Genomic DNA, 11480 nt, shown 5'->3' on the forward strand with positions numbered 1-11480 from the left:
AAAAAAAAAAAAAACACAACCACCAATCTCCCGCAAATTGATTTCAGTATTATTCCTGTGACAGCAAGTAAAATCTTTGTTTTTTTTTTTATAGAGGGAACTGTAACTGCTAAGGTCTTATCATCCCGAAAGCGAAGAGAGAAGGAAGACAGGATAGGAGAAAGCCAGCCGTTCCGAGAACAAACCTTATCTGTTTAGGATAAAATTCCTCTTGGCAACCTAGTTAGTTAGCTTGGTTGGTAGCGCGCAAGCGCTAGGCCGCGGGTTTGATTCCCGCCCGAGGTGTATTTTATCCTAAACACATAAGGTTCGTTCTCGGAACGGCTGGCTTTCTCCTATCCTGTCTTCCTTCTCTCTTCGCTTTCGGGATGATAAGACCTTAGCAGTTACAGTTCCCTCTATAAAAAAAAAAATCCTCTTATCTAAGTGCCCCGTGCTGTTGGAAGTGAATTAACGCTATGGCCTCTCATGTGCACTGTCTCAACACATCGTTTAACTCTATGACATTTTGTGGGAAAAGAAGTGGCGGTGTGTTAAAGTGACATAGGTGGAAAGTGTCATACGAGGGATATTTGAGAAAAACGAAGTGAAATAAGTTGGGGGAAACGTAAAATACCTTGATAATTATTCACGTGATTGTTTGAAGCATGAGTGATGAGAGTGACGATCGATCAGTTGGTCATAGAATAAAATGAATAATGTAGGGGGTTTTTTTTCTAAGAGGTTTGATAGAGGGAACTGTAACTGCTAGGGTCTTATCGTCCCAAAATTGAAGAGAGAAGGAAGACAGGATAGGAAAAAGCCAGCCGTTCCGAGAGCGAACATTATCCGTTCAGGATAATATCCGCCCCGGGCGGGAGCAGAACTCGCGGCCTAACGCTTACAAGGCAGACGAGCTACCAACCAAGCTAACTAGGCTGGCTTATGTTTCTTCTAGTAGGAAAGTAGGATAGGTGTACTGTTTTTAACATAAATACACATTTTGCATAAAAGAAATGGCAGGAAAACGTAGACTGACTGAGTGAGGCATAATGGAATATGTAAGATTTCTCAAAAGCTCAAAACTCTAATTTTCCTGGGACGAAAAGTCAAGAATGGACAGTGTCCATTGGTGTTCTTGGTGTATCTACATTTATAGAGGAGACATAATACGGTCGATATAGCGCTCTTGATGGATAAGTAAAAAGTTTTTTTTTGACAGAATTTATTTTTATCATTTTCTACATAATAAACTAACTTATGGTTTGATTGTCCGCAGGTTCACAACTGGACCCGAAATCGAAGAGAGAAGGACAGTACTAATCGAAAGCAAATTATTCGCATCCTAACTAGAATTTGGACCTTCGCGTCCGAATGACTAGAATTTGGGACCCGAACAGTCGATTTTGACATCGCTGCACAAACCTGCACAGTGCACACCGAACCAAACTGAATGAGAGCTTCTTACTTTGCCCTTCGGCGGTTCAACTCACAGGCGAAATGAGGCAATGGTGCTTCTCAAGATCTCACCTAAGAGGCTTTAGGCGGGAACATACATACTTACGACTTACATAGTAATGTAATTATAATTCTGATGTTCATATTAAAACAGCTATAAATTGCAGTAGATATTTATACATCTACACATACCTGTAGGTGTTCCAGACGAAATATTCGGGTCAAAAAGATAAAGATGAATGCCCCCTTGTCTTCTGATTTAAAGTGGTCGAAAAAGAGCTTCTTACTTTGCCCTTCGGCGGTTCAACTCACAGGCGAAATGAGGCAATGGTGCTTCTCAAGATCTCACCTCAGAGGCTTTAGGCGGGAACTTACATACTTACGACTTACATATTACATAGTAGTAGTAGGAATATATAATGTAATTAAGATTTTGATGTTCATATTAAAACAGCTATAAATAGCAGTAAATAATTATACATCTATACATACCTGTAGGTGTTCCAGACGAAATATTCGGGTCAAAAAGATAAAGATGAATGCCCCCTTGTCTTCTGATTTAAAGTGGTCGAAAATACATACTTACGACTTACATAGTAATGTAATTATAATTCTGATGTTCATATTAAACAGCTATAAATAGCAGTAGATATTTATACATCTACACATACCTGTAGGTGTTCCAGACTAAATATTCGGGTCAAAAAGATAAAGATGAATGCCCCCTTGTCTTCTGATTTAAAGTGGTCGAAACGGACTTCTGATTATTTATCAATTATCATTCATTTTATTAGTATGGTGCGTTTGGTTTTATACTAGGTTCATTGATTTTTAATTTTATTTATTTATTCTTGGTAAAGGTTTAATAACCTCAATCACATGTGTACTCATACTCAATCGAAAGTTCAAAATTTTGGGTTAAAATTTTGCTATTTGAATAACCAATTTTTTCGAGTTTGATATTTGAATGTTACTATTTTCCATGTTTCCGACTGATAAAATTTATCATTTAATATTTTAATATATGAGAGACTTGAGAGAGGCATCATTTAATGACAAGGCCCAATACTCGACTCACTTGACTGTCAAGTGGTCGGGTGAAAGAGCTCAACAAAGTGAGAAACCTGTCACTTGAATAAAATTGAAAATATATTTTGTGGTCGTTTGAAGCATCTTACAGACCACTATAGTCAGTTTTCACTTTTCCTCTAGGGCCTTTTTTGGGGGGGGGGGGGGGGGTCCAGGTTAATTTCGGACAGGGGGGGTGGTTCCAAGTTACAGAAAAGAGGCAAATACAGGTACTGATTGGATTCCAGTCCCAGTCAACACAGAAATTTTCTGACCAAACTCTTCCTTTCCCGTACAAACATGGATGTCAAACGAATGTTCCTTGAAACAACACGAAAGCGGTTCCGAGGTAAAATCTTTTTACTTCCAATTGGCGGGTTCCGGGTTCGATTATCGCTCGCGAACAGATATTGCTTACCTTTGGGGGGTCCAAACAGGACGACATCCATGGCTTTGAGCGTTATCTTCTGCTTGTGAATGGGATCCTTGATGCCCAGGACATTATTGAGGAAGTGCATGTTACTCCCAGTCAACACAGACATTTTCTGACCAAACTCTTCCTTTCCCGTACAAACATGGATGTCAAACGACTGTTCCTTGAAGCAACACGAAAGCGGTTCCGAGGTAAAATCTTTTTTACTTCCAATTGGCGGGTTACGGGTTCAATTATCGCTCGCGAACAGATATTGCTTACCTTTGGGGGGTCCAAATAGGACGACATCCATGGCTTTGAGCGTTATCTTCTGCTTGTGAATGGGATCCTTGATGCCCAGGACATTATTGAGGAAGTGCATGTTACTCACAGCCAGTCTGCGAAGAGAAGAGAGAAGACATTGATGAGAAATTGCCCATTGTTCATTGATTTGAGAATTTAAACCTATTCTTCTTCTCCGCCTTTTCCCGTGTTCAGATGAGGTCGGCATATATGTACAGGGTCGGCGTTTTCGCCAGCCTCTCAACCAGCCTAGCTAGGGTGATTGCTACAAAACTTTACGAGTGGATACCCTTCACACCCTTTTTGAACCCATAATGCCCCTAAGTGTCGAGTCTCTTAGTCTAATGGTGGATTTCACCAACTTTCTTTCCAGCCTCAAACAGCCCGTTAGCTTAACGGCCCTGTTAAGCCAATACAAATTAAATGGAACTTAACTGGCTGTTAGCTTAACAGGAGGTCTAATGACTGAATAAATATTGGTGAAATCCAACATAAGAATTATTATTCTCTTATGCTCTTTTTTGCCCTCCCCTTTGATATCGATTACTATTAGGTCAGCAATATTCGCTTGAATGGAAAATCTCACTACCGAGGCAAAAACAGATGTAGAAAGAAGAGGTCTCAAAATCAATGTTAATCGGTCAAAGGGTTAAACAAGAGTCAATAACGAGGTGGCATACTGAAATTTGATTGGTCGTGGCCATCTCAGTAATTAGGATCTCATTATTAACATATCGAATACCTGACAAGCCGGGTTAGCCGGGTCGTAGACAACAAAAACTTCAGTGTTAACTATTTGTTTTGGCATTTGTTTACACACACACATATGTGAGTGTTCTATTCTAACGAGCGCAGAGACCACTACGCCATGGGAGCTGACGTTAGCGTTATTGAGTGGTTGCCGATGCACGAATAGGTGTAGAGAGGTGTCGAATCCGATGTTAACGTCAAAGGGTTAAACATAAAGAGTCAATAACGAGGGGCATACTGAAATCTGATTGGTTGTGGCCATCTCAGTAATTAGGATCTCATTATTAAGATATCAAATACCTGACAAGCCGGGTCGTAGACAACAAAAACTTCAGTGTTAACTATTTCGTTTTGGCATTTGTTTACACACACACACATATATGTATGTGAGTTTTCTAATCTAGATTGCTAATTCCGGCCATTCACGCTCAAAACGTCTGATAGACCCAGGTCCACCGTCTCACAGGCCGAGGTCTCGAGTTTTTCCGCCATACACGTTCTGATTGTCTGACAGACCTATCTAAGTGTGAGTGACCGGCATAACGTATGGTGTTTGCGTGTTGATCCAGCAACTAAATCAGAACGTCTGACAGACCCAGGTCCACGGTCTGACAGGCCGAGGTCTCGAGTTTTTCCTCCATACACGTTCTGATTGTCTGACAGACCTATCTAAGTGTGAGTGACCGGCATAACGTATGGTGTTTGCGTGTTGATCCAGCAACTAAATCGAAAGTATTGTGTCTTCTCGACCATCTAATGAGGGATGGGTATGCTACGACATTGACCACACGAGTCTAATGTACCCGTTTTGCTATATGACGATGAAATATCTTCTTTTTGGTTTTCAACTCAAGGGAACCTCGTAAGGTCCGTTTCCTAAGAGAGGTCCACAGTTTATTGACATGAGGTCTACAGTTCATTGACCTCCTGCATGAGGTCTACAGTTCATTGACCTCCTGCATGAGGTCTACAGTTCATTGACCTCCTGACATACATACCGGGGTAGTTGTGCTCCAGAACTACACTACTACTTCTTCTTCTTCTTCTTTTTTTTTTTCTTGGGCACTCAAACTGTTAATTCAGACTAGGGTTAGATTGGCAACTGTGCGATAGCTTATTCTTTACTGAATCACTTATCAATATTAGAATTCAATTGGAAATAGTTCACAATGATAAGAGGATTTTTTATTGAGAGTTAGTGGAGTGTCCAAGTCTAAAACCCATGATAACAAAGACATAGAAGTATACTAGCTTTTCTCAACTTGGTCCCCGGATTACTTTTTAATTTCAAATAATTTCAATGACAGAGGGACCCCCAAAGACCCAAGATCGGACCCAAAACGAGCAAAATTTCGACTACTTGTTGAACATAATAGGCTTTTGAGAGTATTTATGACAAAATAAACTAAATTAAAGATAGGTTCCTTTGTTTGTTTGTCCATTTATTTATTTGTTTTTTTTTTGTTTTGTTTTTTTTTTTTTTTTTTTTTTTTTTTTTTTCGATAGGTAGGTCTATGTGTCCGATATTTTCGGCACACTGCCCAATCAAGCCGCTTCTTATTCACTAAACATCATTACAGGTAAATCCCCGCTCTGGTGTTTCATAATATTCCACGTATTGCTACCTATTTTGCTCCATATATGCAGAAAATCTTCAGTTCCACCTAGGATAGATACTGTCTAAAGCGGTGTCTCCTCATAGTCGACCTTGTTGGTCGACCATCGATGGACGCGACTGGAAAAATAGGTTGTCTTCAGCATTTGTTTCACATCGATTGACGGCTGTCGACTATGTGTGGACAGAGCTTAAGATCTTCTCTACCACCTAATGACCTAACCCTTGGCATCATTTTCTTCGGTGCTAAAATTCTACAAATAGGTATATATGCTTCGGTTGGGATTCAAACCTACGCCCTCCCCATTACCAGGCAAGCATTTACTTTTGTGAGTATCGTGCCTCCGAGGCATAAACACATCCTATTCGGATGCCCACGCTCATGTTTTATTCCATCTATGGTCTCATCCAACAACTTAGCCATACAGAAGAATTGTTATCAGTATAGGGAAAAAATACACAACTTCCCAATCGCCAACACATTTGTCACTTGTTTGAATGATGTTATAAGTAAAACTATGATTCAAACAATGCGTGTTGACCATTCAGAAGAATTATTGTGTAGCTATACCTAAATAGCCAATATGATATGCGACAGTCTGACACCCATATTTTATGAACAAAATACTGGGTTCTCAGCAAGTGTTCAAGCATCAATTCCAAACATTTGATTGACCAAAATTTGCTCGAGACTGATCTGAGACCGAGAATTTTTGTTCATAAAATATGGGTGTGAGAATTACTGTGGGATTAATTTTTTTTAAGAGGTTTGACAGAGGGAACTGTAACTGCTATGGTCTTATCGTCTAAGAGAGAAAGAAGCGAGGAGAGAGAGAGAGAGAGAGAAGAGATATAATGCTCAAGCATCAATTTGCTTGACACTGATTTGAGACCGAGAATTTTTGTTCATAAATATGGGTGTGAGAATTACTGTGGGATTGATTTTTTTTTTAAGAGGTTTGACAGAGGGAACTGTAACTGCTATGGTCTTATCGTCTAAAAGAGAAAGAAGCGAGGAGAGAGAGAGAGAGAGAGAGAGAGAGAGAGAGAAGAGATATTAAGAAAGAAGAGAGAAAGAGAAGAGATATAGAGAAACAAGAGAGAGAGAAAAGAGGGGAGATATAACGAAAGAAGAGAGAGAGGAGAGGGACAGAATGAAAAGGTAATAAATCACACACTCTTGTACAACTACATACATACGTAGAGTCTAGACAAGACGTTTGATCACAGAGAGAAGAGATATAAAGAAAGAAGAGAGAAAGAGAAGAGATATAAAGAAAGAAGAGAGAAAGAGAAGAGATATAGAGAAACAAGAGAGAGAGAAAAGAGGGGAGATATAACGAAAGAAGAGAGAGAGAGGAGAGCAGGAGAGGGACAGAATGAAAAGGTAATAAATCACACACTCTTGTACAACTACATACATACGTAGAGTCTAGACAAGACGTTTGATCACTTGTGTTAAACAAACGTCCGCTATGGTGAAAGTGCCAGGGTATGTGCTAATGGTGACAAGAAAATCAAGTGATAAAAGTGAACAAACAAATCACATGATGGTAGATTAGAGGTGATATTCAAAATCCAGTGATAAAAAAAAAATAAATTAAAATGAAGTGATTCAAAAATCATTTAAAGTCTAAAATATCTAGAAGGATACGTGATAGGGACAAAAATACTCGTATATTACTCAGACGAAAATTCTTGGACTACCTGCTTCAAATGCGTCAAGTTAAAGTAGAAACCAACTATGTACTTTATGCAGATGTAGCTACTTAGAGAAGAGACTGAATTTGCCTAACTTCAATCATTAGGTGTAACAACTTCAAGCGTTGTAACAACTTCAATCAGTAAAACAACTTCCCTGAAACTTCAATCATTGCAACAACTTCTACAAAACTTCTATCGTAAATATGGTTTACGCAGACGAAGAAGAATTCGACGTACATTATGTTAATCACACGTTAGATCAGTACAAGATCTATGACGTACTACAAAATAGTGAAGATAAGTACGCACGAAAAATATACGTCTCTGTTCGATTACATGACAAAACGTTGTAACAACTTCTATAAAACTTCAATCATTATAACAACTTCTCTAACTTCAACCATTATAAAAACTTCAATTATCAGAACCTAAAACTTCAATAATCATAACAACTTCTCTAAAACTTGAATCACAACTGATAACAATGATAGATAACGTTAATCAGCGCTCTCTTCATGAACTTCAGGCGTCTTAAAGACAAACGTGTGTACTTCGTTACACTCATTGTATCTGATTACGGACAATATAGAGAAAAATATACCGAGCAATTAAAAGAAACCGAAGACAGAGGCGAGAGAAAAAATGATGCAATATCAAAGAAAGATAAATGAAAAAAAAAATATTACATGACTTGAAGAAAAAAACGGAAAGAAAAATGCTCTTTGGAAATCTTCACACAAAATAAAAACGAAAAAAAAGTGGAAAGAAGAAAAAACGACAAGGTAGAAAAATCGGCGATGAAAAAACAGGCAAAGAATTAAGTAGGCAAAATTAGGTAAATACAGACAATTTGTACCTAGAGCCTATACAGAATGGAAAACAGATAACATACGATTCAAAGAGAAATTCCAAAATATCTTAGAAGGATACGTGATGGGGACAAAAATACTCGTATATTACTCAGACGAAACTTCTTGGACTACCTGCTTCAAATGCGTCAAGTTAAAGTAGAAACCAACTATCTACTTTATGCAGATGTAGCTACTTAAAGTAGAGGCTGAATTTGCCTAACTTCAATCATTAGGTGTAAAAACTTCAAGCGTTGTAACAACTTCAATCAGTAAAACAACTTCCCTGAAACTTCAATCATTGCAACAACTTCTACAAAACTTCTATCGTTGTAACAACTTCTATAAACCTTCAATCATTATAACAACTTCTCTAAAACTTCAACCATTATAAAAACTTCAATTATCAGAACCTAAAACTTCAATCATCATAACAACTTCTCTAAAACTTGAATCACAACTGATAAGTCTGATAACAATGATAGATAACGTTAATCAGCGCTCTCTTCATGATCTTCAGGCGTCTTACAGACAAACGTGTGTACTTCGTTACACTCATTGTATCTGATTACAGACAAAATAGAGAAAAATATACCGAGCAATTAAAAGAAACCGAAGACAGAGGCGAGAGAAAAAATGATGCAATATCAAAGAAAGATAAATGGAAAAAAATATTACATGACTTGAAGAAAAAACGGAAAGAAAAATACTCTTTGGAAATCTTCACACAAAATAAAAACGAAAAAAAAAGTGTAAAGAAGAAAAAACGACAAGGTAGAAAAATCAGCGATGAAAAAACAGGCAAAAAATTAAGTAGGCAAAATTAGGTAAATACAGACAATTTGTACCTAGAGCCTATACAGAATGGAAAACAGATAACATACGATTCAAAGAGGAGAGAGAGAGAGAGAGAGTGAAAGAAAATTTATACCCCTAGGAGCATAATTTTTCGATTTTTTGAGCTGTCGCCAAAATTTCGAAATTCGAGCGACAACAGAGACAATAGAAACGGGAAACTGTGAGAAAAAATTCGAGACGAGGTTTTGGTCGTTATCGTTTTAGGAACGGGGAGGAATGCGTTCACATGCCGAAGTCGATAATGCGGACAATACCTATCGTTTCTTTTTCTTCTACTTCTTCTTCTTCTTCTTCTTCGCCTTTTCCCGTGTACTACAGACGGGGTCGGCGTTTTTCGTCAGCCTCTCAATCAACTAGGGTGATTGCTTTGGGCTGACATTTGGTTTTGGATACAAATTTTACGATTCCTTTAGCAAGGGAAATTCAGGCTGGTCTACTCCCTGTTTAATGTCCCCCCGCCAGACACACAATACCTATCGTTTATTTAATTTTATGATCGCGCCGTTCTTGTAAGCACTGGGTCACGGGTTTGATTCCCAATCGGGTCCCTTCATTGCATAGTTCAATGTCTAAAATGTTCATTGCCTCCATTACAATTCAATGTCTAAAGGTGAGTCCACACATAGTCGACGGTCGTCGATCGATTCATGACTACACTTTGTCTCGAACCACCAACCTCCAGATCCGAAGTCCACCGTGTTGACAACTACACCACTGAGGTTGGTATCTTGAGTGTTAATAGATCAGTTGCGCTTACTTGTGTGATGTTTCAAAGTCATAGAGCAGGAAAAATGAGGACCAACGGAATTTTTCTTTTTCTTCTGTGCAGGGCCTTGGATATTCAATAGTCAAAATACTCTACGGCTACGGAGAGTCTGAAGTTGTGAACCAAAGACTTTGAGTCTGCGAGAGAGATTCTGATGGTAACCACCTCTACTAACTCGAGCAGCAAGATTCTGCAAGAAGAAGCAAGAAGTTGATAAGAATCAAATTTATTAGCTCCTGCGGAACATAACCCTTGTCATGTTTACTTCTGTAGCATAAGCATAACCTATGTCATGTTAGATGATCTAAGATGATGTTAGTTTGGACTTGATAACTTTGGACTTGAAAAGGACTTAACACTTTCGCGGTTTCTCCTGTTTCCATGCCAGCCTAGGTTCGATTCTTGCCTGGGGCGGATTTATCCTGAATCCTGAACGGATAAGGTTCGTTCTGGGAAGGATTGGCTTTATCTGATCCTGTCTTCCTTCACTCTTCGCTTTCGTGGCGATAAGGCCTCAGCAGTTATAGTTCCCTCTATCAGAGCTGTTCAAAAAACCATAAGAAATCCAAGATGGGGCACCATCGGAATCTTTTTTCCTTTTCGAAAGGAAAAACAACCTAGTATTTTACGCCAAAATAGTATCTTACATAGTCAATCTTGCGGAAAAAAGAGTTATAAACATAAACTTCGCTTCGTTTGGTCACTAACTGCTACTGTAGAGTGTGAATAGAACAGTTGCGCTTACTTGGGTGATGTTTCAAAGTCATAGAGCAGGAAAAATGAGGACCGACGGAATTTTTCTTTTTCTTCTACAACTTCTAGATACCGAGATAAATCGATTTAAAAAATACCGGTAAATCGTGAACTTTGACGTCACGGCATACGCTCCCGTAGGCGATGACGTCACATCAAATGTCCCGAGCAAAGCTCCCTTGCAGGCAGCACATTAATGTGTTTGTGCGCATACGTTTCTGCGCAGTTATTTCTGCTCCTCCGCTAGCGCACTTGCATAGTGGCCTGGACTCGGATCTGAGGCTTGGTAGCTGGACTCGGATCTGGCAGCTTGGTAGCTGGACTGGATCTGGAACTTGGTAGCTGGACTCGGATCTGGGAGCTTGGAGCGCTGGGTTAGGATCTGAAACCGGTAGCTGGGTTAGGATAATTGAAACCTGGTAGCTGGAGCATTTGTCCCACAGGTATTGCCTCGAATCTTGGAGGACGAAAACTCTATGTGAACTCTGAACTCCTAGGAGCGTAGTTTCTTAGTACGATCAGCCTAAGTTACAGCCGCCAGGCGCGCTGAAAAGGCGGTGAGACAAGCAGCATAAGATTTATTTCACTGTTCACTTTACAAGAGTGTTCAAATGTGACAGGTCTAGGTTGATGTCATTGATGAAAGGGATACGAGCATTTTTAGTAGTGTAATAGAATACTGACATTCGACCCAAAACCATGTCTCCACCGAAAAACACCGCTAAGGTCGTCTGGTTTACCGTCCGCTACCTTACCCCGTCTACGGTTTACGCCATTTAATGATTTATTTAACCAGTTAAGATTCATTTTATTAGGTTTAGTCTCCAAGCTTTGAGGGCTTTTTTATAGGACTTTTTCCAGCTTTTACAGTTAAAAACAAAAGGCAGATATTACTTTCTCAAGTTTATACACTGACTACAGGTCTGAAATTCGTCCAAAAAAAAAAAAAAGCAGGCAACCCATCGC

General features: G+C 39.1%; 1 protein-coding gene across 1 annotated transcript in view; it reads right to left on the reverse strand.

Annotated features, from left to right (window-relative positions):
- LOC103518086 (stromal interaction molecule homolog) overlaps positions 1 to 4984 on the reverse strand; it is an 18047-nt gene extending 13063 nt beyond the window's left edge. Inside the window, exons 1-2 of the mRNA XM_017447683.2 lie at positions 4969 to 4984; positions 3200 to 3315 (exon numbers count right to left, since the gene is read on the reverse strand). Of these exons, the coding sequence (XP_017303172.1) occupies positions 3200 to 3299 (100 nt within the window). The 5' untranslated portion in view covers positions 3300 to 3315; positions 4969 to 4984. The remainder of the gene's footprint in view (positions 1 to 3199; positions 3316 to 4968) is intronic.
- Between the last annotated feature and the right edge of the window lie 6496 nt (positions 4985 to 11480).

The sequence above is a fragment of the Diaphorina citri genome, unplaced genomic scaffold (assembly GCF_000475195.1).
Source record: "Diaphorina citri unplaced genomic scaffold, Diaci psyllid genome assembly version 1.1 scaffold2070, whole genome shotgun sequence".
Lineage (NCBI taxonomy): Eukaryota > Metazoa > Arthropoda > Insecta > Hemiptera > Psyllidae > Diaphorina > Diaphorina citri.